This window comes from Coregonus clupeaformis, chromosome 12 (assembly GCF_020615455.1).
Source record: "Coregonus clupeaformis isolate EN_2021a chromosome 12, ASM2061545v1, whole genome shotgun sequence".
Lineage (NCBI taxonomy): Eukaryota > Metazoa > Chordata > Actinopteri > Salmoniformes > Salmonidae > Coregonus > Coregonus clupeaformis.
The window spans coordinates 46,400,235-46,428,047 of NC_059203.1; the positions used below are offsets into that span (position 1 = coordinate 46,400,235).

The 27,813-nt window shown below is 42.7% G+C and overlaps 2 protein-coding genes across 6 annotated transcripts; both read right to left on the reverse strand.

Moving 5' to 3' along the window:
- Positions 1–6,057: 6,057 nt before the first annotated feature.
- LOC121578728 (tumor suppressor candidate 2) lies at positions 6,058–8,011 on the reverse strand. 4 transcript variants are annotated; one of them, XM_041893119.2, is made up of 4 exons: positions 7,901–8,011; positions 7,020–7,264; positions 6,772–6,892; positions 6,058–6,682 (listed from the first exon to the last, which is right to left on the reverse strand). In XM_041893119.2, exons 2-4 carry the CDS (start codon positions 7,169–7,171, stop codon positions 6,617–6,619), a joined length of 339 nt encoding a protein of 112 aa, XP_041749053.1. In that variant the 5' UTR covers positions 7,172–7,264; positions 7,901–8,011; the 3' UTR covers positions 6,058–6,616. The 4 variants fall into 4 exon arrangements, with proteins under 4 accessions (XP_041749053.1, XP_041749052.1, XP_041749051.1 ...); XM_041893118.2 differs by lacking the exon at positions 7,901–8,011 and adding an exon at positions 7,750–7,888; XM_041893117.2 differs by lacking the exon at positions 7,901–8,011 and adding an exon at positions 7,673–7,888.
- A 405-nt stretch (positions 8,012–8,416) lies between these two features.
- Positions 8,417–27,791, reverse strand: LOC121578413 (ras association domain-containing protein 1). Of its 2 annotated transcripts, XM_041892778.2 has the most exons (7): positions 27,706–27,791; positions 26,629–27,001; positions 21,773–21,897; positions 10,539–10,646; positions 10,043–10,334; positions 9,781–9,896; positions 8,417–9,677 (listed from the first exon to the last, which is right to left on the reverse strand). In XM_041892778.2, the coding sequence occupies exons 2-7, from the start codon at positions 26,948–26,950 to the stop codon at positions 9,513–9,515; spliced, it is 1,128 nt and encodes a 375-aa protein (XP_041748712.1). In that variant the 5' UTR covers positions 26,951–27,001; positions 27,706–27,791; the 3' UTR covers positions 8,417–9,512. The 2 variants fall into 2 exon arrangements, with proteins under 2 accessions (XP_041748712.1, XP_041748713.1); XM_041892779.2 differs by lacking the exons at positions 21,773–21,897; positions 26,629–27,001; positions 27,706–27,791 and adding an exon at positions 19,078–19,757 and having other exon boundaries at positions 8,418–9,677.
- Positions 27,792–27,813: the final 22 nt, after the last annotated feature.

Below are 27,813 nucleotides of genomic sequence, written 5' to 3' on the forward strand. Positions count from 1 at the left end.
TCCTCTCCGATGCAACAATCACCCTGCTGGATGATCACCGGAAGCTGAGGATAAACATCCCTAAGCTCTACTTCCTTCTCGTAAGGTGGGTGTCTTTGCTGAATCCGTATGTGAGAAAGGTGTACTAACTTCTGCCATTAGTTTTCCTGTCGCCTTTTCTTCCTTTAGCATTTTCTCTATACCTTTATCTTATCGCTGGAATCTTTTATCAGTTTTTGTTTGAGAATGAAGGGCAACTTTTGTTTCATTTGCCGGATAACCTAGCAATACTCTTAACTAAAGGATTACCATTTTGTACTATACCAATCGGTGTAATGACTTTTATAGCCTTGCTGTCTTTTCTCCCCATTGTAACAACCCTTTTATATTCCTTTATCGTGAATTACTTTATTTTTAGACTATATAGCCTATGGCTTCCCCCCTTTAATTATTAATATAAACCTAAACAACCCCCAAAAAAAAAAAATTCATGAATAATTAAAACCAATTTTTATTCCTATATCCTATGTCACCAATTTATCAATTAGTGGTGGCTATCTTACCACAACCCATCAAATGCAAGTAGTCAACTTCAGACTACAATACCCATAAACAAAGCCTGTAACCCCTTGCTCTATAACCCCTTGCTCTATAAGCACCTAATTATCTTAAATTTACAGAATAATGTCAGTCCTTGATTCCCAACACAACTCCAATCAACCCCCGTGATGCACATAGCCTCCAAAATGCAATTTTTAATGAATCAGTTTGCCAAGCCTATGTGAAATTGTCATAACATCAAAGAAGATTTTGTAACCAGACCAGTCTCAAACCCTTTTTGACTTGATCCTCTGCCGCGTCACGTGACGCTACGTCAGCACCCCTCTCCTTCTCTCTCTCTCTCTCCTGTCGTCTCGTCCTATCGCCTCTCATATGACAAAAACAGAGACACAGAAAAAGATTTTAGTAGTTACTGCAATCACTGAGTTATCTCAACCATATTCAACATTCCTTCGTTCACCCATTATTCACTCTAAGACTAAACTCAGAACTAAATAGATCGCTCAAAAACATTTTTTATTTATTTTAATCCGTCATTTAATTTAATTCATTATACTCCGTCAACATATATTTAATGTATAAATTCACTACATCTCAACAAATAGTTTCATGTTCAAACACCAGCCGCTTTAAACTATAAGATTTGCGTTAAAATCTCTCCTCTTTGTTCCCTCGTCTGTGTCTCCCTGTCTCCCCCTGCAGTGTAACAGATGTGTTGTTTAGTAAAATCCCACGCATGCGCGATACATTCAAAAATACTTTTTCACCGTGGAAGGGAGATTCTTAGATCTCTCCCCAACCCCAAATAGACGGTTAACAGTCCTGCTGTACCTCCGTTTCCCCCTCATAGTCAAACAACATTTAACAGCGCTCACAAAACATAGAACCGAAATTCCACATACAAACATAATTTAAGAGGCTTTATTCCCATCGCAGTGGACCTCTACGGTCACATGTTAGCATGCAGCATATTAGCATTAGCATTTAGCCTTAGCCTGTATGCACCATGTAGCATAAAAACAATGTACCCGACATTGCGTCTTTAATTACTTTTTCCTTTGTCCTAACTTTAGGCTGCCGTGAGTTCTGGATATTTTATATGAGCGGTCCCCCCCAAGCAGATATCCCGTCGGACAGAAGATGGGCAAGCAACCCCCACTAAATCTACAACCAAACCCCAGTCTAAGACTGACCTGAAACCCATAACGCGTTACCAGGATTTTATGGCCCACCATGCGGTCGCCTCGTTGAGGGCTTATCAAATCCTGCAATGTCCTAACTTGTATACATATCTTGGCCCCGATTGTTCTTGACTTACTATTCAAGCAACACATCTCTATAAACAATCCATAAGCTCTACCCACTTTTGCGCTGTTTTTAAAAATGTATAATGATTAGCCAGACCCCCAGTCATCAGCAATAACGCCACACGAGGCACGGTCGTATGGTACATTTCTCCAGTGTACAATCACATAGCATCCAAACTAACAATCTGTGAGGAAAACTCACCCTTTTCTGGCACTTCAGACCGAGTTAGCTTGGCGGCAACGAATGCAACAAAGAAGATTTGCAGACCAGCCCCACGTTGGGCGCCATTTGTCGTATCGGGTGAATGGTGGCAATTATTGCTGATGAACAAAGGAGTCCGCTCATACTGAACTTGGATCATAAGGTTTATTCATATCACAAGCTTCAGCATAAGTGACAGATGTCATGACATCCGGAGAGCGACGCCTCAGAATGGCCGCTCTGCCCTCTCCTTCGTTTTCCCCCCAGTATATATAATCTCCCCAAGATGTGGGTGGCTCCCTCTACTGTCCAATCCCCTGTCTACAACACACTTCCTGTCTGTTGTATGTGGCGTTACACTAAAACATTCCCTCTTGATACTAAAATCAACATTCTTTCAGTTCCACTTAAAAACATTTAACAAAGGCATAATCCCAATACACGACAGATGTAACAGTGCATGTTATATGTACTACTGCTCTCTCCTCGTCTGACCATGTGTTCTCGTATACCCCGAGAGCATCTGGTCAGAGGGGTGGTGGCACAGGAATCCTCATCTCTCCCAAGTGGACATTCTCAATTTTTCCCCTAACCCATCTGTCTATCTCCTCATTTGAATTCCATGCTGTCACAGTCACTAGCCCATTTAAGCTTAATATCCTTGTCATCTATCGCCCTCCAGGTTCCCTTGGAGAGTTCATCAATGAGCTTGACGCCTTGATAAGTTCCTTTCCTGAGGATGGCTCACCCCTCACAGTTTTGGGGGATTTCAACCTCCCTACGTCTACATTTGACTCATTTCTCTCTGCCTCCTTCTTTCCACTCCTCTCCTCTTTTGACCTCACCCTCTCACCGTCCCCCCCTACTCACAAGGCAGACAATACGCTTGACCTCATCTTTACTAGATGCTGCTCTTCTACTAATCTCACTGCAACTCCCCTCCATGTCTCCGACCACTACTTTGTATCCTTTTCTCTCTCGCTCTCCTCCAACACTACTCACTCTGCCCCTACACAGATGGTAATGCGCCGCCGCAACCTTCGCTCTCTCTCTCCCACTACTCTCTCCTCTTCCATCCTATCATCTCTTCCCTCTGCTCAATCCTTCTCCCTCCAATCTCCTGATTCTGCCTCCTCAACCCTCCTCTCCTCCCTTTCTGCATCCTTTGACTCTCTGTGTCCCCTATCCTCCCGGCCGGCTCGGTCCTCCCCTCCAGCTCCGTGGCTTGATGACTCATTGCGAGCTCACAGAACAGAGCTCCGGGCAGCTGAGCGGAAATGGAAGAAAACTAGACTCCCTGCGGACCTGGCATCTTTTCACTCCCTCCTCTCTACATTCTCTTCATCTGTTTCTGCTGCTAAGGCCACTTTCTACCACTCTAAATTCCAAGCATCTGCCTCTAACCCTAGGAAGCTATTTGCCACATTCTCCTCCCTGCTGAATCCCCCCCTCCTCCCTCTCTGTGGATGACTTCGTCAACCACTTTGAAAAGAAGGTTGACGACATCCGATCCTCGTTTGTTAAGTCTAATGACACTGCTGGTCCTGCTCACACTGCCCTACCCTATGCTTTGACTTCTTTCTCCCCTCTCTCTCCAGATAAAATCTCGCGACTTGTGACTGCAGGCCGCCCAACAACCTGCCCGCTTGACCCCATCCCCTCCTCTCTTCTCCAGACCATCTCCGGTGACCTTCTCCCCTACCTCACCTCGCTGATCAACTCATCCTTGACCGCTGGCTATGTCCCTTCCGTCTTCAAGAGAGCGAGAGTTGCACCCCTTCTCAAAAAACCAACACTTGATCCCTCTGATGTCAACAACTACAGACCAGTATCCCTTCTTTCTTTTCTTTCCAAAACTATTGAGCGTGCCGTCTTTAGCCAACTCTCTTGCTATCTCTCTCAGAATTACCTTCTTGACCCAAACCAGTCAGGTTTCAGGACTGGTCATTCAACTGAGACTGCTCTTCTCTGTGTCACGGAGGCTCTCCGCACTGCTAAAGCTAACTCTCTCCTCTGCTCTTGTCCTTCTAGACCTGTCTGCTGCCTTTGATACTGTGAACCATCAGATCCTCCTCTCCACCCTCTCCGAGCTGGGCATCTCCGGCGCGGCTCACTCTTGGATTGCGTCCTACCTGACCGGTCGCTCCTACCAAGTGGCGTGGCGAGAAGCTGTCTCTGCACCACGTGCTCTCACCACTGGTGTCCCCCAGGGCTCAGTTCTAGGCCCTCTCCTATTCTCGCTATACACCAAGTCACTTGGCTCTGTCATATCCTCACATGGCCTCTCCTATCATTGCTACGCTGACGATACACAACTAATCTTCTCCTTTCCCCCTTCTGATAACCAGGTGGCGAATCGCATCTCTGCATGTCTGGCAGACATATCAGTATGGATGACGGATCACCACCTCAAGCTGAACCTTGGCAAGACGGAGCTGCTCTTCCTCCCAGGGAAGGACTGCCCGTTCCATGATCTCGCCATCACGGTTGACAACTCTGTTGTGTCCTCCTCCCAGAGTGCGAAGAGCCTTGGCGTGACCCTGGACAACACCCTGTCGTTCTCCGCTAACATCAAGGCGGTGACCCGATCCTGCAGGTTCATGCTCTACAACATTCGGAGAGTACGACCCTGCCTTACACAGGAAGCGGCACAGGTCCTAATCCAGGCACTTGTCATCTCCCGTCTGGATTACTGCAACTCGCTGTTGGCTGGGCTCCCTGCCTGTGCCATTAAACCCCTACAACTCATCCAGAATGCCGCTGCCCGTCTGGTGCTCAACCTTCCCAAGTTCTCTCACGTCACCCCGCTCCTCCGCACACTCCACTGGCTTCCAGTTGAAGCTCGCATCTGTTACAAGACCATGGTGCTTGCCTATGGAGCTGTGAGGGGAATGGCACCTCCGTACCTTCAGGCTCTGATCAGTCCCTACACCCAAACGAGGGCATTGCGTTCATCCACCTCTGGCCTGCTGGCTCCCCTTCCTCTGCGGAAGCATAGTTCCCGCTCAGCCCAGTCAAAACTGTTCGCTGCTCTGGCACCCCAATGGTGGAACAAGCTCCCTCACGGCGCCAGGACGGCGGAGTCGCTCACCACCTTCCGGAGACATTTGAAACCCCACCTCTTTAAGGAATACCTGGGATAGGATAAAGTAATCCTTCTACCCCCAAACAAAAATTGTAAAGTGGGTATCCCACTGGCTATAGGGTGAATGCACCAATTTGTAAGTCGCTCTGGATAAGAGCGTCTGCTAAATGACGTAAATGTAAATGTAAAATGTACATATTTACATCCACACCCATACCTACACCCTCACAGACATTTTTCCATCACACATTGTACATTGCTTACAGGTCTCTATTTTGCTCTAATACTTCCCTATATTGTTAGGCATGCTTACTCCATCAGTGAAGCTTAAACACCAAAACATGCCTTATGCATTTATAGTCATATACAAGCCTCACCCATTTTAGAGTAACTCATCTTCAGATGAAGTTGCTCAGCAGAACATAAAAGAAAGGAAGGAGGAAATACATAAAAGTGTCTGACCTCTAGCCCTGAAACACACCAAACCACATCCCACACAATTACAAGGGCCAGATATGCCTGTTGTACCCATTGCCTACCGTATGCTATTGGAGAGCAATACAACAACACTGAAACTGACCATATATCATGCTCATGGACCATTAGATACTGTACAAATTGATTACCATTAGAAGATTTTCACCAGACCTTCAAAATATGTCTATAAAGTACTTTATCATAAACAACTAGACATTTCATAAGTCATGTCATAACAGAATGTAATCATCCCAAATGATTCAAAGTAAATTGGCAAAAATTATGATTGTCCCAAAAACGTTAAGAGAATCAAACCTATGATAAGACCCACATGTAGAAGAGCACTGCACCCTGATGCCTAAACTGAGGTACAGCAGAAAAACATGATTCACCAACAGCTTCCCAGGATTGTGATAACTACAAATGGAGAAAGGCTTTTGAATGGACCAGTAAATTATGTTAGTCTGAGTCATGAAAACCTCATTACTGTGACCACATTGTTATGGAACAACACTCTTCATCAGAATGTGAAACATATATGGACTGGATAATAAAGGGGATTACCTCAACACAGTCTTTCAGCCTGGTAAACCATTTATTCAAGTATTTCCAACTCAGACAGCTATTTATTTATTTTTTTACATTAAAAAGTTCACTAGTGCAGGTCTGGCCTCCAATCACAGAGGCAGACTTAGATATGATAATATTAGAACATGAAAATGGTCAACATATACAGTGGGAATTCCTAAACCTTCCCTTATCTTGCTACCTTTCTTTCACACAGACATACTTCTCTACATCACAGAAGGCAGAACTTTTACTCTATCTCCTCCCCTTTCATTCTCTCCGCAACATAGCTCTGGTGGTCTGTTCACAGCTTCTGAGTGTAGTCAGACATCCCACCCATCTTCTCAGAGGAACACTAGCGTTCAGGATGGAGCGGTTGTAGTGTGGGGCAGACTGACTGACGTGTGTCTTTTCCATGTTAGACCACCCCAGTGGGATTCACACCTCACAGAGGATGACAGGGAAATCTACATGGATCCGGGGGTGGTTTAGCTTCACAATTCCCTGCAAACAGATAACAATATCCACACTATTAATTATAAACAACACCCATAGGTAACTGGAAACATTTCCAACACTGTCAGTCTGCTCACCTGAGGGATGAGGTTCTTCTGAATCCTCTTCAGCTTGGACCTCTTCCGGCCATTTTTTGTCACCACAGTCTCTTCATAGAACTCATGAGCCAGGTCCCCATCCTCGTCATAGTAGAGAGAGCTAAAAACACAAAAGAAAAATGAGCAGAATGGAAAGCACTTTACTCATTTAAAGATCTACCATGTGGTAGATTATATACACATATCATATAGGCCTACATATTATTGCATTTAGCACACATTATTACCTCCTTCTTGTGAAAATAAATGGGGTTGCTTTTCTGGTCCCTTTGAGTCGGGCCACAGACTGGTCTTCTTGCCCCTCACTGCCTGAATCCCCTCCAGCTCCTGAACCAGCAAATGGCCAAGCACCTTTCACCTTGGATCCACTGCCTCCCATCTTCAGTGATGGGACATTATCCCTTGTCACAGAAAACTCCTAGGCAACAAGTATATGAGCTGGCCAGCCAGTCAGTTCTCTACAGGTTTGGATCTGAAAGCAAGAAGCCATAGGTACTGTTGCTTTAGCTAGCCTAATAATGTTACCACACTGATCAAACGTTGCAAACAATAGCTAGCTAGCTAGTAAGCACGCTAAATAGATAGGTCACCTAGCTAGCGCCAAAAGGTAACTTAGCTTACTACGTTAGCAAACGAGGTTTCCCCAGATGGCCTAACGTTAAGTAGCTTGCTAACTAACACTGTTCAAATTGCAGTTAGCGAAGTTTGAGAAATATTGCAAATATATTTAGTAGAGCTTTCAAACTGCTAACGTTATCAACCAAAGTTAGTTAGCAATCCCAACAGTTCCCCGGCTGTTTGCTAAGCTTCGCTAGCATAGTAATCAGTTAGCTAGCAAGCTAAGCTAGCTAACGTTAGCTAGCTCAATTTGCCAGCTAACCATTTATAGTGACAGCATTTACAGTAACATATTTCTTCTTTTAGCGACGTGACTTCTATCCAGGATTCAGTGCTCACTTGGATTCCTCCCCCTTTTGCGTAACGTTACGGTAGTGTTTTATCAAATATAGCCAAGATGGCCAGCTAGCTAGCTACAGACCCCAAACAACAAGTACACACTGACTCTGGTCCAAACGAACGAAAGAACGGACACGGTTGGTCAGCTGACCTTGCACATGAGTCACAGCAATAATGTAGCTAGCAGTACAGAGAGGAATAGGATGTATCTAGTAGTTTGCTTGACCGAGCATAGGTATTTCTGTCCCTCACACAGCATCCTTTACTGCATACCACTGTGGTTCATATATATACACACACACACACCTCCGTGGTACACCATCCCAAAGACATTAATAGGGACTTTCTCTGTGTCAACTACTCCTCCTATCCACAGTGCTTGACTTGGACTGAAATAGGTGCCGACATTTTGGGTGCCGGTACTTTTTACATTTAGGTGCAGGAGCACCACAATACTTTTGAGCTAATATTCTATAAGAGGAACAGGAGCTCAAGCAGCTGAAAAATGGAGGTGCTGGTCCTCAGCTCAGGTGAGCTCCTTCCTAAGTCAATCACTGCCTATCCATAACTGCCAAGTGGGGAAAGAATTCCCATGAATAGCATTGTTTAGCTAATTAATATCATCCCAATAGCATACCCCCACTACCAAGAGACACCACACTTTTGTAAATGAACTTGTTTAATGTGAACAGTGCAAATCTATTATTATTTAAACAAATATTTTGACACTGGACATATGTAACAGAAAAATGTTGTAAATTGAAAAGAGGATAGTCAAGGCCAGTCAAGTTATTATTTCAAGAGATATAGACATATTCTGATAATATGAAACAAATGATCAGTTCTATTATTTTGTTGTTTTAGAATGTCACAAAGAACATAAAAAAAAGAGACAATACAAATATACAAACATTCCATAAAAAGCACCAGCTTCCAGTTCAAAGTGTTAAAGTTTCAGGACGATTCCCCTATCAATTAAATCGACCTGGGATTGTCCTCTAAATTGACATTCACAGTGCTCCCAACACATGGGGCACTCCCACTCAGCCTCAAAGGGACAGCAAAAAGAGTGACATCCATCACAGTATGGATGTGCAGGAGGTATATGGCAGACATTGGGGTCAAATGGAAACCTGGGGTACCTGGCCCATAATGTCCATCGCTTATTATTCTGACTAGCATTAAGGCCTGGAGATACTGAAGCAGACGGTATCTGAATTTGTTTAACATTTGTCTGAGCTAATAGGTTGGCTACCCTTGTATTGCTTGGCAGTGAAGTAGAGAAACAGGCCTTTTGATTTGTTTGACCCCACTCGGGTTGTCTCAAAATTATCTTTGATCGTTACCCAAAAGCTATAAATGATAGAATCTATGGACCCTGCTGCCAGCAAGAATAACAGGTGATGAACATTACGAGTCAGGTAGCTTACCCAGGATAGTCAAATGGCACCCCCATAATGAGAGGAACTACTGGACAAAGCCACTCTCTCATCAGCCACATTTTCATATACTCGCTCTCTCTCTCAACTCTCATTCTCTCTCAGGCACAACAGTCTCTCTCCAGTTGTACAGCACTTCTGATTTCTCTCACACTCTCTTGCCCGCTCGCTCTCATGCGCCCGCTCGCTCTCATTCGCTCTTTCATTCTCCTCCTTTGAGGGAGGTGTCGAGTTGTGTTCTCTGGGATCTTTGGATGCAGTGACTGGTCATCTTCTGATGGTTGTCAGTCAGAGGTGCAGGTAGTCCCGTAGGGAAGCTGTTTCTCAGCCAGGGGTGGAACCACCAGGGGTGGAACTAGCAGCTTGGGCCTCCTGCATCCTGGTGCGGGCTAGTGCGTAGCGCTGCACTATCTGCTTGACATGCTCCTCCTCCTCACGCTGTAGCATGCGGACAAAGTTCTTAAGCTCTGGCATAGAGAAGGCATCCCACTGGACAGAGAGAGGAGGGAGACGGAACATAAGTGTAAGCTGCACAATGTGAAATTACCATGTTGGTTTGAGAATGAATGCCCAATGAATGCTCAATACTCACGTTGACCTCTCCAGTCTCATTCTCTTTCAACACCAAACTGAGGGCTTTCTCATTGGGTCCAGCACACAGACGCAGGTGGAGTGGGCGCTCGTCATCAGACAGCTTACGCAGGAACACTGAAATACAGGAAGAGGAAGGGAGACAATGGAATTAAACAACTGTATGGCACCTCTTAGTATTTATCAATGTGATGTCAGTGCAGAAAAAAGACAAGTCGTGCTATCGCAAAACCACAGACAAGAGGTTACAGAGGCAGGCTTACCTTGGTCATGGCGCTTTGTGCGCTCAAACAAAGCAAACTTTGCAGGGTTGTCCACCACAGTGAACTTCTTCAGCAAGGCTTCGATGACCTCACGAGCGCGTGTGCGGGAGCTGATGTGTAGGTGTTTGGACGTATCCTTGGGCAAGTAAAAAGAGGTGCGACGCTTCACTCCCACAGTCTTCTTGCCTGCACCATCCTGTGTTGCATTACCCTTTCTTGGTGGGGGAACTGACACGGGTCGTATCAGCTTGAACTGGACCTTTATGAAGCCAGTGTAGGAGCCATCTTTGTTCTGTTGAAAAGAATGAAAACATATAGAAATTCATACTCACGAAACTTATTCACATTAACACACTATCAACATGTTGAATAGTGCAGTATTGCAGTTGAGCAATAACTAAATTACTGTATAAAAACATGGTAATACAGACAGTGTTCGAGTAATTACAATGTTACTACTTACTACAATGGTATTCAAGCGATTGTTCCTACTCACCAGGTTCATGAACAAGTTGCTGTTGATTTGAGCATTGTACTCCTTCACCTTCTGCTGGATCTCTGTGACTGACAGATCCTGCTGCTTCCCCCATTCAACCTGTTCATCCTGACCAGAGAGAAGGGAGTCAATATTTCAATTAGCCATTCATTGTTTACTCATTCATCTTCTTAAGCTGAAAGTGCAAGACAGAAAAGGGACACATTGGTGTTCTACCACCAGGTGTCAGCAGAGCACCAAGGTTTAACGTTTTGGTAGGGTAGACTGAGCAAGTGTTTGGTGGTTGCAGCCCTGTTCCAAATCAAATCAAATGTTATTTGTCACATGCGCCGAATACAACAGGTAGATGTTACATTGAAATGCTTACTTACAAGCCCTTAACCAACAATGCAGTTTTAAGAAAGAATACCAACAAAAAAAATACAATATAAAATAATACGAAATAAAGTAACAAATATTTAAAGAGCAGCAGTAAAAATAACAATAGCGAGGCTATATACAGGGGGTACCAGTACCGAGTCAATGTGCGGGGGCACCGGTTAGTCGAGGTAATTGGGGTAATATGTACATGTAGGTAGAGTTATTAAAGTGACTATGCGTCGATAATAAACAGAAAGTAGCAGCAGCGTAAAAGAGGGGTGGGGGGCAATGCAAATAGTCTGGGTAGCCATTTGATTAGATGTTCAGGAGTCTTATGGCTTGGGGGTAGAAGCTGTTTAGAAGCCTCTTGGACCTAGACTTGGCGCTCCGGTACTGCTTGCCGTGCGGTAGCAGAGAGAACAGTCTATGACTAGGGTGGCTGGAGTCTTTGACCATTTTTAGGGCCTTCCACTGACACCGCCTGGTATAGAGGTCCTGGATGGCAGGAAGCTTGGCCCCAGTGATGTACTGGGCCGTACGCATTACGCTCTGTAGTGCCTTGCGGTCGGAGGCCGAGCAGTTGCCATACCAGTCAGCGATGCAACCAGTCAGGATGCTCTCGATGGTGCAGCTTTAGAACCTTTTGAGGATCTGAGGACCCATCTGAGGACCCATCCCAATCGTTTCAGTCTCCTTAGGGGGAATAGGTTTTGTCGTGCCCTCTTCACGACTGTCTTGGTGTGCTTGGACCATGTTAGTTTGTTGGTGATGTGGACACCAAGGAACTTTAAGCTCTCAACCTGCTCCACTACAGCCCCGTCGATGAGAATGGGGGCGTGCTCTGTCCTCTTCTTTTTCCTGTCGTCCACAATCATCTCCTTTGTCTTGATCAAGTTGTGTGATGTGGGCCTATCTAAACAAACAATCCACAACCTTTTATAATGAATAGTACAAAAATACAGGGGGACAGTTGAAGAGGCATGACATAGACCAATTCACCTAAACATTTAATTAAGAAAGCTTGGCTGAGAAATCAGTCTAATGCAAATTCCTAGAGCTGACCCTTGGGGTCACGGAGGGGAAATTAGATTTCAGGAGTCTTGGGGAGTCAGGTTCAAAGGGGTCAGAGTTCAGTAGAGCAGAGGACTAGATTGGGTTTGGTGAGAAAAGGAAGCACTAGACTGGTGTAAATCAAAATGGTATTGAATGAGAAACAGCATTACTACTTGTTGCTGCTTATAATAAAATGTGCTAAAAATAAATTACTTATATTATTTCTCAGACTATAGCAGCCTATGCTTCACAGTGCTAACTTCCTGTAAGCTCCACCCCTTCTTTCACAAAGTTATCGCTGGTTGCATCAGATTCCAAACTTCCTGTCAACGTAGCCATAGTCTATGATAGGGAAGCGGTGGACCACAATGATGTCAGCACTGACCAATCCCAGTTCCTCAATTCCTCCTATCTCTGTAGAGGGAGGCATCATGGGGGGACATGCAGCTGTTTGTAATGTCTGCAAAGGCTTTGGGCAGCATTCCTTAAAGCTGTGTTCATGTAAAAATAGCTGCCCCCCTCAGGCAACCCCCCCGCTTGAGAGTCAGACACAAAGCCTTCTTCTGTTTTATAGAGGCATATCCTGTGGAGTCAGCTGCCTAATCCTCACAGAATCTCAGTCATCTTTCGGCAATTTACATTTGGCCTCCAGCATCGACAAGACATTTAAATGTCTCCCATGGACACAGTAACCACCACAACTATGCACTTCCTGTGTCTAATGGTCCTTCCTTGCTTCCTGTGTGAGAATGTCATTCAAAACATGTGATGCACAGAACTCTTCTTCCTGTATCAATTGGAGAACCAGCTAGCCCCAAATTGTCCTGTTGACAGTAGCTGCTTTTCATAGGGGGGAATCCATAGATCAATACTCATAAATCCTCCTGGCATGTGTTAACATCAGCACCAACATGATCTGTCCTCTGGGAGAAAGTCTCAAACTCTCATTCTACCCACAACTACATAAATCAATGTCAAGTTGTGCAAAATCGGATCAATAACCTGAATCCTAATGCAGATTGAAAGGGTGTTAAAGAGATTCTCCGGTACTTTTGTATACTTTTTAGTCGGTAGTTCTGAAAGTAGAGCTCACAAACCAAAAGTGGTCCCCGAAAACTGCATACTACGTCACATATGTGCAGATACTGTATGTGCACCACGTCATTGCTCTCTCTCTGCTGTGTGTGCATGATGTGCCTCTTGCTAGCTGTCACTCATATTGTTGAACTCAAATTGCTAGGGGGCTGGCCCATGTAGGGCACATACTAGGGAAAATGGCCAGGGGCATAAGTTGGGTATGCTCAAGGCCAAAAATTTAAAAGTAGGCTCAAATAATTCCAATCCCGATTAAAATGCAACGACTGTTTAGCGTATTGACTGGCTGGCTTTAGGACCATGCGGAGCATCACTCCAGAGAGAGAAGCTGCCAGCCTTCAAATTAGTGGATTTGGCTATTTCAGCCACACCTGTTGTTTACAGGTGTATAAAATCGACCACACAGCCATGCAATCTCCTTTTAAAACGTTGGCAGTAGAATGGCCTTATTGAAGAGCTCAGTGACTTTCAATGTGGCACCGTCATAGGATGCCACCTTTCCAACAAGTTAGTTAGGCAAATGTCTGCCCTGATAGCGCTGCTCCGGTCAACTGTAAGTGCTGTTATTGTGAAGTGGAAAGTGGAAACGTCTAGGAGCAACAACGGCTCAGCCACGAAGTGGTAGGCCACACAAGCTCACAGAACGGGACCGCCGAGTGCTGAAGCGCATAGTGCGTAAAATCGTCTGTCCTCGGTTGCAACACTCACTAACGAGTTCCATACTGCCTCTGGAAGAAACATCAGCACAAGAACTGTTAGCTGAGTGGTGTAAAGCTCGCCGCCATTGGACTCTGGAGCAGTGGAAATGCGCTCTCTGGAGTGATGAATCACGCTTCCCCATCTGGCAGTCCGATGATTTGGCAGATGCCAGGAGAACGTTACTTGCCTGAATGCATAGTGCCAACTGTAAAGTTTGGTGGAGGAGGAATAATAGGATAATCAAAAGATAAGCTTCCCCCTAAAGTAAATTGAATTAAATTTGCCAAAATTAGCATTATAATTACTCTTGCCTATACAGAAATAAAACAAATCATTCAAAATACTACACCAGAGAGCATGATTTGGCCACAGAGGATCATTAGCTTCTTTTTAAAATGAGCTGTGGATTGTTTAAGCGCGCAATTTGGTTAGCACGCGGCAAATAGCCTACCAAATAGCTGATTGTTGAGTTGAATCGGTTAGTGAAAAGCAGTTAAATAGGCCTATCGCAATATTTCAAAATATAATCGTAGGAAAAACAGTTTAGAAAGCGAATGGCTATTGCGGAAAAGAGAAGACAAAGAAAAGACTGATCTGTCTCTAGTTATCAACACGTTCAAGGAGCGAACAGTAGCCTATCTCATTGGCACCAGTGGAAAACATATTATATTCCCGGTGAGTGCGCGCATATTCACCGTCTTTATCATTGGATCAGTACCACTGGAAAGTTTTTTTGGGGAAATAATTTCCTCCTCCAGGCTAGATGGACGTCATATTGTACAATAAGTCTCCCCTTTTCTTAGGCCTAGATTAGATAGTTGCATTCAAGACTAGGTCGTTTTTACTGATCTGTTTTTCAAGTGTCAGCAGAGTAGGCTTTGATCTCTTATGTTTCTCCAGTCATATAAAGTGTAGTAGAATTGCATGAAATGTGATTATAAAAGGCCACATTTTTCCAGTGCAAAGAAAGGAGTGGAAACGTCTCTGATTAGGCCTACTCTATGTCACTACACACTCAAGGCATACATTGTTCAGTACAGTCTGTTTTGCTAACAGTGATTGAGTTATATTATTAGCCTAAATTAGGACTATGCAATCTACTCATCACAGGAATATTAGCTGCAGAGTTGTGGACTCGAGTCACATGACTTGGACTTGAGTGTGACTCGAGTTACAAACTTGATGACTTGAAACTCAACTTGATAGAAAATAAAGCCTCAAAACTTGGGACTTGACTTTGACTTGAGACTGACTTGAGATTTCGGGTGAGCTAGCGAACAGATTGCTAATTTTCTTTACAGCTATAGGATTGGGTGCAGCGCAAATGTCAAATTGTAGGGAGAGAGGATTGCCATAATAAATAAATATACAGCTCCCAAAAAAATGTGGAGATCAAGAATATTAACTGTTTAGTTAGCAAGCTCACCAGCAATGGGGCATCAAGGAAAATTAGCATAGGCCCACTGGTCTTGTGGTATGTCAAAATTGCTTGAAATGTATACATTTACTTATGAAGTTTGTATTTGGAATTTGTTGTTAAAATTAATTATTACTGTGGCAAAAACGCACCAGAGGCGCGTCTCTCCACTTGTGCTCTCCAAACTCCCACCAGTGGAGTGCGCTTGTTCTCTTGTTGAAATGCTTGCTGTTGCATTCTTTCACACATTTAAATGCACATGTGGTAAATCTATATTCCATCTAATCCTACAATAATTGCTAGCATTTCATCATTCCATCCCCGTAACGTTTATTTTAACACTTAGACATTTCTATTTCATGTTTGATACGATACATTTTCATGTAGCCTACCATTTCTTGACCTCTGAGTGGGCGCAATGTTTATTGTGCACATGAACGTTCTCAAGACTCATGAGGTAGAAGTTCTGTTTATTTAATTCAATGTATGGTTTACATTGTTCATATTTCCCGGGTTATGTCGGAGTGCCTTGTGTCTGTGTCCAATGTCTCGGTCTGTCTGGTTGTGCGTAATAGAAGCGTGCAAGCCTCAGTGCGCACAGAAATAGGCTACGTGGCTTGCACGCCACGCTTTTGAGTCAATACGTCGAATAAGAGAAAATGATTGTTCCATGTATGAATGGTGATGAAATATAATTAGTCTGATTAAGACGAATGTACCAATGTAACAATGGATGTGGAAATTGTCTTTTACATTGTAGAACCAGTTTATTGGTTCAGGGTTCGTACAGACAGTGGCAAGTCAAATTCAGGGACTTTTCAAATACAAATACTTTCAAATTCCAAGTACTAATATTTATTTTCAAGGACCATCAATTTGTAATAGTTCCTATTATGCAGTTGTTTCTAGTCGCCACTGGATGGCAGTATATCGCCACAACCTCATGAAAAAAACCAACTAACTTACTATTCATCACTACCTTACAGGTTCTACTCAATAATACGTGTTTCACTACTTATTTATATAATTTCAGTCAACTGCTCCTGCTAAGGTCAGGCTCCATTCAACGTTAGCTTCTAACTTCATCCTTCTAGCCAGCTAGTTATATCTAGCTACCTGACTAACAGCCAGAGCCCTTGAACTACCTAGCTAGCTAGACTAAAATATCAGCGACTAATTTACCAGTTGTACACTCATTTTCCAAGAGTCAGGTTTTTTTTGTTTGGGGGATGTCTGGTGACAAGGCAGGAGTCGAGGGATCTTTAAAAAAAAATTCCTACTGTCAGCGGCGTCTCTCTGCTACATGCCACTGTAGGTCTGGGCTAAGGTAGTTTGTTTCAACTCTCGTTCTATGTCGTGGGCAGAGTTTCCCGTTGGACAGAGTGGTGAATGAATGTGTTGCTAACATGGCAAATCTAGGGGAGCAGGTGAACATAACGAGCATATATGAATCATTCATGATTCCACTTGTTCGCAGAGGTAGGCACGATTAGAACTCAGATCAAGAAGCCTTCGGAGCGTTGATCAACGCTGGGAACGCAATAATAAGTGGGCAAAAGATAATTACCCAAATTAAAAGGTGATTAAACGCTATTTCACAAATAAAAAGTTGCGTAAAAGGCGTTTACCCTCCACTACATACCCGGTTGGGTCTGGCAAAACCCATTCATAAACATCAATATCCTGCAAGGCAGGATTGGATCTACATTTGCCCAGAATTTTAGCTATCGATGTGATGTTTGGCGGTGCCTAACCAGTCAGTTCTGTACCTGCATGGCTGAGTGGCAGTGTGGGTGGAATGAGCGAGCTAGCCTGGCAACCAGAGCACAAAACTATAATAAAACTCGGTAGTCTGCCTGGAAATTAATTCGCAAGACCAATACATTGTTGTAATATTTTTCATATTAACATATTTGATCATTTTCTGTTCTCCTCTCTTTTTAAGTACAGTGGGGGAAAAAAGTATTTAGTCAGCCACCAATTGTGCAAGTTCTCCCACTTAAAAAGATGAGAGAGGCCTGTAATTTTCATCATAGGTACACGTCAACTATGACAGACAAATTGAGAAAAAAATATCCAGAAAATCACATTGTAGGATTTTTTATGAATTTATTTGCAAATTATGGTGGAAAATAAGTATAAGTACCAACTTGAGAAAATGTCAGATTTTCAAGGTATTTCAGTACTTTCAGAGTGCCAAATTCAAGTACTTTAAGCACCTTGTGCAAACCCAGTTGGTTGTATTTGCCAATTGGATAATTGTATGGTCCTGGGTGGGGCCAAGTGCTTATATGTACCTGTTTGAGGTCCTGTTAGACAGATCCATCTGGTTTCTCAAGGGGAGGCTGTGCAGTCTTGCCCTCTACCTGTGTCCATTCAGATAGGACAGGTTAAGCCTGATAAAGAGGCTATTTAGTTTGGCCTGTTGCCCGTGTACATTTGGTAAATGTTGTAAGATATCATTGGATCACCAAGACCAGTAAATAAATCTACACTTAGCACATCAACCCGCCTTATCTTCTGCTGATTTCATGCCCTTGTGACTGCTACAAGGTCCCTATTTTACAATTACATCATCAGAATATGTTGTAGACAAAATAATGAAAAGGGCTGTCTGGTTCCTCAATAAATAAACGAAGATTTGTAGTTGAACAAGTCATTGCATCGATATGTTTTTTACTTAACTTGAAAAAACATATGACTCGACTTGCTCTTACAATGCACAACTTGGACTTGACTCGAGACTCTGACCTTGTGATTTGAGACTTGCTTGTGACTCGAATAATAGTGGCTTGGTCCCACCTCTGTTAGTCTGCAAATGCGATGCATTATAAAGGTGCAATTTTACAGTTAAAACAATTGCTTCCCCAAACCTGAAACTAACGCGCCACCTATGGATGTCGGCATTTGAAATCGGCCATGTTGTGACTTAATAGCGTGTATTATGCAACCATTTCATGTTGCACTGTATGCACCCTTCCACACCCCTGCTTCGGTTTAACTGAACTCATGCCACTGAGCACAGCTTTCAGAAAAACAGTTGCTTTCAAACAGGGATTTCGTGGCTAATTGAGGTTAAACAATAATTCTGCTCATAGGTTATGCATGTATGAACTACCCATTGACACATCCAGCCCAAAGGATGTTTGAAAAATACTTAGTATTCACCAAAGTTACAGAGCATGTCTTTAATGTATGTCCTGCAACTAGTAAATAAGCAATCACAAAATGGAAGCCAGAACAGTCTACTAAGGAGTCACCAATTTTTACTGTGCTGTTATTACTGTTTTTACTGTACTGTGTATAACATTATCTAATGTATTCACTCAAGATACTGTAGAAATATGAGTTAATGAAACATGATCAAATGTTGCCATTCCCCTTATGTCTAGTAGGCTACTCATTCAAACCCTCCAGAGATGTGCGTGCAGGCTTGTGTGTGCAAGCTTTGTAAGTGTGAAGCAATGGGAGTGAAGTAATTTGTTTCTGAATGGTCCAGAGATGAATAGTACATGACTAGTGTGTGTTGTGAAACTTGAGGGGTATCATGGGTGCGTCACTAAACTCTTGAGTGGTTCTCAGCATTGGGATATATGAGTCATCCTTGTAATATGAGAAACACAGTAGATCCCAATTAACTTTTTAGAAAGAGGGGTCATGATAGTTACTACTACTACTGCAAATATGACGACAACTTCAGATGACCATTTTCTTGGATATGTCATTTGAAATACACTAGTATATGCCTCTATCACGTCATACCTCTATTATAAATTATAATATAACATAAAGGAAGTTACACACAAGATTGTCTAGCCTATTATGCATGAACATCAGTGAAGGCAGAGGAAGGAATAGCCAACATCTTATTCAATAACTCTTATTCAACTGCTTGACAAATTGTTCTCCTCTCACCTTCTCTTTCTTGGGTTTGGGAATGAATGATGTGCGAGCTGTGAAGTACTGCTCGAACTCTGAATCTGAGTCCCCACTGCAGTATCCGCTGCTGGTGGAGCTGCCCCACGTCTTCTCGAAGGACAGGCTTTTATCCGAACCGCTGACCATGTCTGTCATTATCAAAATGTTACAATGTAACCAACCGTCTGGACCGATGTTGCGTTTAGAATTTGCTACAATTGGTCAGGTTTTTATCTATTTCGGCTTGGATATGACCACTGAGAGATGTCGTTTCCCGTTTAATAAGACAAGTTCTATCTACAATTGTAGTATCCCGCTGTAACAAACGTGTAACTACAGAAACGTTAAAACAGATAAGAGTGTAAAGTAATAAGGACTGCTAGTATAGTTACTATATCCCTGTAAACTTCGACAATGTTGTTCTAAAGCGCGTTTCTGTCGGTTTCCTGTTCAATCTGGCCACGTTTCAGCTTCTCACAACTAGTTGAGAACAGCATGATGGACCAGCCCCCGCCTTTCCATCTCTCTCCCGGTTTTGACTAGATGGGATACAGCTTCTGTCATATTTGACTTTTCGTAGCAGGTTATGATAATTTACGTAGCAGGTTGGGATAATTAGGTTAAAGTTGGAAAAAGGGTTGGGTTTTAGTGTTAGCTAATCTTTTGACGTCAATTTGACAAAAATGGTATCCCTTCTAGCCCTTACATTCCCTCCCCCGGCCCGCAGAGGCCCCACCCAGCCGGTTGAGATTAGAAAATACACAAAACCAACTCAACAGGATATGATTGGGCGCTGAGGGGAAATTCCAACTCCCCAATGGCATCATACCACTCCCTTCCCTGTCTGCCAACAATAAAGGCGACGCGAGAAGATGAAAATCATGTGAGGATTCACATGATAACAGAGTGTGCATGACAAATGCATGACATAAGTAGACATGTAGGCCCAGGGGTTTGCAAAGAACCGCACCACGTTAGAGAAAAACATATACACTACCCTACGTATTTATTTGGACCGTGTTGCTAACACTTTTAATTTCGCTCTATACTCCAGCATTTTTGGATTTGAGATCAAATGTTTCATATGAGGCGACAGTAAAGAATGTCAACTTCTATTTGAGGGTATTTTCAACGCCAGGGTTGTGGGTTCGATTCCCACGGGGGACCAGTATGAAAATATATATATATATATATATATATATATATATATATATATATATGTATTCACTAACTGTAAGTCGCTCTGGATAAGAGCGTCTGCTAAATGAATAAAATGTAAATGTACCGTTCAGAAAGGATTCATGTATCTAGTCCCCCCATTTCAAGGTGCTATAAGTATTTTGACAAATGCACTTATATGTGTAGTAAAGTAGTCACGTTTCGTTCGGTCCCATATTCCTCGCACGCAATGACTACATCAAGCTTTTGACTTTACAAACTTGTTGGATGCATTTGGTGTTTGTTTTGGTTGTGTTTCAGATTATATTGTGCCCAATAGAAATGAATGGTAAATTATGTATTATGTAATTTGGAGTCACTTTTATTGTAAACAATAATAGAAGGCAGGTAGCTTAGTGGTTACGAGCGTTGTGCCAGTAACCGAAAGGTCGCTGGTTCTAATCCCCGAGCGGACTAGGTGAAAAATCTGTCGATGTGCCCTTGAGCAAGGCACTTAACCCTACTTGCTCCTGTAAGTCGCTCTGGATAAGAGCGTCTGCTAAATGACTAAAATATAAATATATATATATATAAATATAAGATGTTTCTGAACACTCCTGCAATCATATCGATGCTACCATGATTACGGATAATCATGAATTAATCATGAATAATTATGAGTGAGAAAGTTGCTGAGGCACAATAATCATACCCACAAGCCACAAACATGCTAACTTCTCACCATTACCAATAACAGGGGAGGTTAGCATTTTTTTTTGGGGGGGGGGTATGATATTTATGCTTCTAACTTTCTCACTCATCATTATTCAAGATTCATTCATGATTATCCATTCACATGAATGTAGAAGTGTTCAGAAACATCTTCTATTCTTATTTACAATAAAAGTGACTCCAAAATAACACAATACAACATGGGACCAAATACTAATCTTTTGACTACTTTAATACACTATAAGGGAATTTGTACAAATACTTATGAAAAAACAACTTTTTCAAATGGGGGACTAGATAAAGTGCTTTAATTTCTAAAACAGTAAAACATGTATGAATATACCCTCAAATAAAAGGTGACATTCTGTACTGTCTCATTATTATTTGTTTAATCTCCAATCCAAAATGCTGGAGTATAGGGACAAATGTACACATTTTAGCTTCAATGTCCCAATAAATACAGAGGGGAGTGTAGATCTAACAAGAACAACTAAAAGTGATGCCCATGCTACTGTATCGAAAGGAAATGGTAAGAGAGGACCTGAACTGAAAGGACCTAACACATTATTTCCAGGGGGGTGGAATAGAAAGAAGGCCTCCGTAGAAGGCAGAGTAATAGAAAGAAAAAGAAGAGGAGTGTTTACAAGCGAGTATGTAGACACCATGTCACCACAGTGTGGCCTAGAAGATAGTGGATAGATAGTGGTCATGACACATGACATGGCGGTGAATGAGGGCTTGAGTACAGAGAACAAATAAATGACATGCATATACAGTCTGTATCCGATCATGAGGTTCTTACCACATTTGTATCGGTCTCTATGGTGTGTTCCATAACACATGTTTGTTCAACTATGGAGCTGCGATCCAAACTGCAATCTAATTGGATAAGAGCTCGACATCTGTAGTGACACGTGAATCTGCAATCTGTGAGAAAAGAGAGGTGAATGAAAAACAGGATTTAATAGAACAGATCATTGGTTGCAATTAAAGTTGTGCCTTGTCCACCAGTTCTCTACATTTTGAAAGGCCACTGTCTACGAATAGATCAGCCATGACGACACACAGATGTAAGGAATGGTTGGCTATAAAAAAAAAAGTGGCGCCCACTGGCTCAGAAACGTCCATTTCGTAGTTTTGGGTCATCCCTCCAGTTCCATCCCTCCAGCTTTGGGACATTTTGGGATTCTAAATTGTCTGCTGTCCTCCACTGGCTACAGGGAGTCATTACACGTTTGACAGAGAACAAAACTTGTCACTGACGTATTTGACTTCAATTTGGTCACAAACAGGACATTATTAGACAAGGATTGCTAGAACGTAGAGTGATTATTTTACAAATGAACAGGTGTATATTCATGTAAGGAGATTCATGTAAGGAGAGATTTTACCAGCATATTCACATATGCTTCAGACATACACTTCAGACATTTATCTTCCCACAAATCTAATGGACACACATTACAATACAAAGGACAGAGGACTGGTTGTGATGAAATGCATGGTAGTGAAGCGTTGACTTCCTGCCTGAATGTAATTGGTGTCATATAGCCAACCGCAGGTGTGAGTTGCCGTCCAATGGCTCTTCCAGTCTAGCTCTAGTTAGTTCCCTGTATGGCCAGAGAAAAGGAAGTTCCTAGTGTAAACTTGGAAGACTATGCAAGAGGAAAGCGGTGCAGGATACCAACCAACCGACAGCACCTATACAAAGACACAACAAACCACTAGAACCATCTCAACACCCTCATGAATAGACTGCCGCCAACTGCTGATTGAATCTGGGAGTCTTGTTTTGACACAAGTACTCAAGAGCTAAAACTGGGTCTGGGATTTCAAGGCAAGCGGTTTGGTTCTCAGCTGGTTATTTGCTGCTGGAAATGGTCATGTACATCTTTGCAGAGACTCCTCATTAAAGCCTATTCAGATCTAATGAATACTAAGTCCTGTGAATGGAGCCAGTCTCACAAAAAGCCCATTTAGTCCAGCTGAGAAACAATGACCCAAAGCTATACGACCTGGCACACACATAAACAAACACAAATATAGCCTATGCACAAACAAACAGGCTATATAATACCTTAAAACACATTCTCATAGCCCTAGTGAAACCTTTCAACACTTTCAGAAAAAAGGGTACGGTTACAACAATATCAAAATACACATTATGTACCTTCAGAGGTACACATTGGATCTCACATGGTACTGTTCGGTACCTTTTAGGGTAAATATGCGGATAATCTAGTATAATTGTACATTTTTGTACATAATATTTTGAATATAAAGGTACAATCATTGGCTTAGTGGGGGCATGACATTCAGTTAGTTCTTTTTGGCCACCCGTGAGTTGAAGTTTGGTACCAGTTTAAGCGGTCTATGATTATGTTAGTTGAGGTTGAGTATGTCCGCTGCCACTTCTGAAGTCATTATAAAGGCTTACATAAGAGCATGTGACAATAAAAAGCTGTAATTAATATTGTAGCAATCTTAAAGATACCTTCTGGAGGATTGAAAACGGCCTCATTATTTATTTTTTACTCCCGTTTTGGACTCAACGTGTCAATGTATGGCTCATACATGCATAATAAACCATCTGCAGTTGTCTCCCAGAATAGAAAGGCACAACATCCTTACATTCTAACCTGCCATTATCTAGTCCACGAGAGACGTGCTCGTTCATGTCATGTAGTGAGCGCATGCTCTGAAGCGAGTGGGATTGCCTGACTACTTGACCTTACCATTAGTTATTTTTATAACAGCGAAAATACATAGAATATGTCGATCAAATCCTTGCATCCTAAGTTAGAAAACATTTGAAAATTAGAAGTTAGATCTATTAGACGCCAGTTGTAATTTCATTTCTCTCTTTCAATAGCCTACATTTCTCTGTAAGCAAGCAGAAAATGATGTGTGCTAAAGATGGCATTGTAGCCAGACAAATACATTAGAAGACAATTGTCAACCCGATCAGAAACCCTATGCTCACAACCTGAATCTCCTAAATGATATCGCTGGTACATTTTGTTAGAATTTTTGAATATATTGCTCAAAATACTATAAGGTTTTTAACCAGGCGCGAATCACGGACACAATAACACATAGTTGATGCGCTAGAGAAATGTATACCGCAAACTTTCACCCACTTACTTTTTAGCTAAGAAAATAATCGCCCTACCTTTCTGTTGTTTCAACCATCCATCCCAATCAAATAGTTCCATGTGTCCGTCCACCTTTTGTTCTTATGCGTGCACACAGCAGGTGTTCCATGATATGGGGTATAATCCAAAACTGCAGTTGATTGCCAGCGATCATTATTCATCACGTAGACAAATACTAGGCCTATATATAATCATTAAACAGGAGTAGGTCATTTGATGCAAACATATACTGTAAGTAGGTTATAACTTTTCCATTGTATAAATTACATTATCACAATCGCTTGCCATACTAGTCTGTACAACGGGAATTAGCCACAACCAAGCTTGAGGGACAATGTTGATTGCCAGGTGGAATTATGTCCAATGAGGTTGCAAGGTTAAAATGGGAGGCAGGATTAGATCGGCACAGCATTGTCCAATGAGGTTGTGGGGTGAGGCCAAGCATGTGCACAGCTCATGAACACTCAGGTTTTTTTAAATTCTCTTTGTGCATGCTAGAGGCAACGACGTGATAACGAAGTACACAACTTTCGGGGACCAATTTTGGCTCGTGAACGCTACTTTCAGAACTACTGGCTAAAAAGTATACAAAAGCACCAGAGAATCTCTTTAACCCAACACTGAGCGACCTTGTCAAGAAGTATGGACCTCTTGACGTTGACTTGGCAGTTGCTGGACCCAGGTTCAAGACTTGGTTGGGGCTACCCCTGAACTCCCTACATTAGTGTCAGAAGTGGGATGTCGGAGAGATGTGTACACATGAGGCACTTGGTATAGAGAAGAGGTACATTTTTGCCACTTAAAAGGAACAAATGGCTTTGTCACTGTGGTGGTAGCCTAAAAATTAAAATGTTAACCTTTTGTCTATTTTAAGGTACTAACTGCAAGGGTACAATTGTGTACCTATAACTAATGGTACAATCAATGGACGTACCTTACAGGGTACCACTACAGTGACAAGCGTTTGTACCCCTTTAAGTACAATTCTGTACCTTTATTCTGAGAGTGTAGACATGCAATTGTAAAGCATGTCACGCTGCTTCCTTAGTGAGTACCACTTCCTCCCGATTCGGCCCATACCTGCCGCGAACTCAGGACATCTGCTTCACAAACACACATGACTGTCCTCCCTCAAGCGTCTTAGTCGATCGCGCCACCTCAAAAGCTAGCTAATGAGTCGACGCAAGCGGCTTAAGGCTGAGGAGTAAGTTTCACGTGCTACACAATCATAATCATGACATGCACTCACATATACATACATGTCAGTGGAGGCTCCTCAGAGGAGGAAGGGGAGGACCATTCTAGATAAAACGATACTAAATATAATCACGTCACCAAATAATTGATTAAAACACACTGTTTTGCAATGAAGGTCTACAGTAGCCTTAGCAGCACTCTGTAGGGTAGCACCATGGTGCAGCCGGAGGACAGTTAGCTTCTGTCCTCATCTGGGTACACTGACTTCAATACAAAACCTAGGAGGCTCATGGTTCTCACCCCCTTCCATAGACTTACACAGTAATTATGACAACTTCAGGAGGACGTCCTCCAACCTATCAGAGCTCTTGCAGCATGAACTGACATGTCCACCCAATCAAAAGATCAGAGAATCAATCTAGTACTGAAAGCATAAGCTACAGCTAGCTAGCACTGCAGTGCATAAACTTTCACTTAGCTAGCAAATGCAGCTAGCTAGTTTAACCTACTCAAACAGAGAGGGATGCTATGTTAGCTAGCTGGCTATCTAACACTGGAACTCTTCCAAGTCAAGGTAAGCTTTTGGTTTTATTAATTTATTGCCACCGGGGCCGCCGTTGTAACTGCTAAACTGCTCTCTGACTGTACACTGTACTGCATGATTGTAGCGGGTTTACTAAGGCGGTAGTTCTAGTAGCTATGTTGACTATGACGTGACAACGACGTAGGCTGTGTGTAGTGGTTAGCGGTCATGATATGAAGGTTTGGAAAAAATGTTTTGCCTGGAAACAGACAGCTGATGTGTTGTACACTGAAGTCCACAAGCACAGGGATGTGGCTGCTATGAAAGTGAACTGTGTTCGGCATGTGATCAGGGGTGTATTCATTCTGCCAATTCTGTTGAAAAACATTTATTAAACGGAAGTAAACGGAACGAAACGGGGATAAACATACCTGAATTTGTCCAATAGAAACTCACATTTGCAACTGTTGGACTAATGATTACACCCTAGATCAGCTACATGTTGTAAACGTTCATTCATAGGCTAGGTTGTAGCAACCTCATGATGGGTACAGGGAAAATATGAGTATCATGTAGTAGCCTAAACATATCGATGTTACATTGAGCTAGGTGAATGGAATATGAATGACAGTCATCCAATATGCTGTAAAAGAAATAAGGCCATGCTCATAAATAAAAAAAAATGGCCCTCCCTCATCTTAAACGGCACCGACCGCCACTGATACATGCAATCATAATCATGCACTCACACACAAGTAAATCCTGTATAGCAGGTAGACTCACTGGCACAGCGCAGGCTCTGTTTGTACAGTCCCCAGATGAAGTCTCCACACAGGTCACACCAGGTGGGCTGGGCATGGCTGCAGGGCTGGAAGTCATGTCCCTCTCCCCTCTTATCTGTGAGCTGTGGGTCCAGGCTGTCCCCCAGCATTCTGATGATGCCCACCCGGCTGAGCAGCTCTGGGACCTTCCCTGGGCTGATCCGCAGAGCATTGGCACGCTCCAGGCGAGCTGGTGAGCGAGGCACCTCGCAGCTTGTCAGCTCTATCCGGTCATGGTCATGTAGCCTCAGCTCACGGAGCTCAATGAACTCACCCCAAGACATTCTGTCAGTCACAACTTCAATTCCTTCTTCATGCAGAGGCAATCATCACACCTGTGACCAAAACAACGCACAACCTCAATCCAAGATCACCATAATGAAGCACCAACTCAAGGACAGGACATAGGCCTACACCTAAAGTACACTTTTAGCCCTAAATTGTGGGGAGAACTTCCCATACAGCTATGCATTCCTTTCACTATTATTAAAACCATGGTTTGAACAAAATACTGTAGCTTATTGTGTACTGAGTATGACTGAATGAAGTCTCAATTGTCTGTTTCTCTACATCAATTGTCTGTTTTCGGCCTTAAAATACTTTGCCATTTGCAGCACCAATAAAGTGGTCTACTCGGCAATAAAATAGAAGTTTGAGTTTATTAAACCGATCTGTGCTTCAGAATATATTTTTGTCTTTCATTTTCTAACGGGACGATTTTTTTTTATGTTGAAGGAACCCCGTTGCCATCTACTATCCATCTCCAAGGCAATTAAAAGTAAACTTTCATCCCATCAAATGTCAAGTTACATGGTTTTAAAGTCTATGATTCGAATAGGTCACCAACATTCAAGGCTTCAAACATATCGTGAATAATAATTGTAAACTGCACGCAGGGTGTTCAGCATCCCAAATTGATTTATGATGCGAACAACCTAGAAACACGAGAAGCATTGCACAATTCTCACTCGTTTAGTTTATGTTAATAATAATTAGATAAAACGTGCTATATACTTGTTTTGAAAGTTTAACAACTTACCAAAACAGGGGACCACCCCCGCAGCAGCGGATGCCTCGTCTCCAACGCTCTTCTATTTTACAAAGTTTCCATAGAAGTTATTACGAATAACCGACCGGAGGTGTGCAG

Bases quoted from the DNA above. Each gene is read 5' to 3' on its own strand.
- LOC121578728 (XM_041893119.2), bottom strand. From the start codon at position 7,171: ATGGGAGGCAGTGGATCCAAGGTGAAAGGTGCTTGGCCATTTGCTGGT. The intron at 6,893-7,019 runs GTAATAATGTGT...TTGTGTTTTTAG, and splicing joins TTTATTTTCACAAGAAGGAG to CTCTCTCTACTATGACGAGG. The intron at 6,683-6,771 runs GTGAGCAGACTG...ATCTGTTTGCAG, and splicing joins AGAAGAACCTCATCCCTCAG to GGAATTGTGAAGCTAAACCA.
- LOC121578413 (XM_041892778.2), bottom strand. From the start codon at position 26,950: ATGTCTTGGGGTGAGTTCATTGAGCTCCGTGAGCTGAGGCTACATGAC. The intron at 21,898-26,628 runs GTGAGTCTACCT...CTTTTCTCACAG, and splicing joins ACAGAGCCTGCGCTGTGCCA to ATTGCAGATTCACGTGTCAC. The intron at 10,647-21,772 runs GTAAGAACCTCA...CTCTCTGGTCAG, and splicing joins TAGAGACCGATACAAATGTG to GATGAACAGGTTGAATGGGG.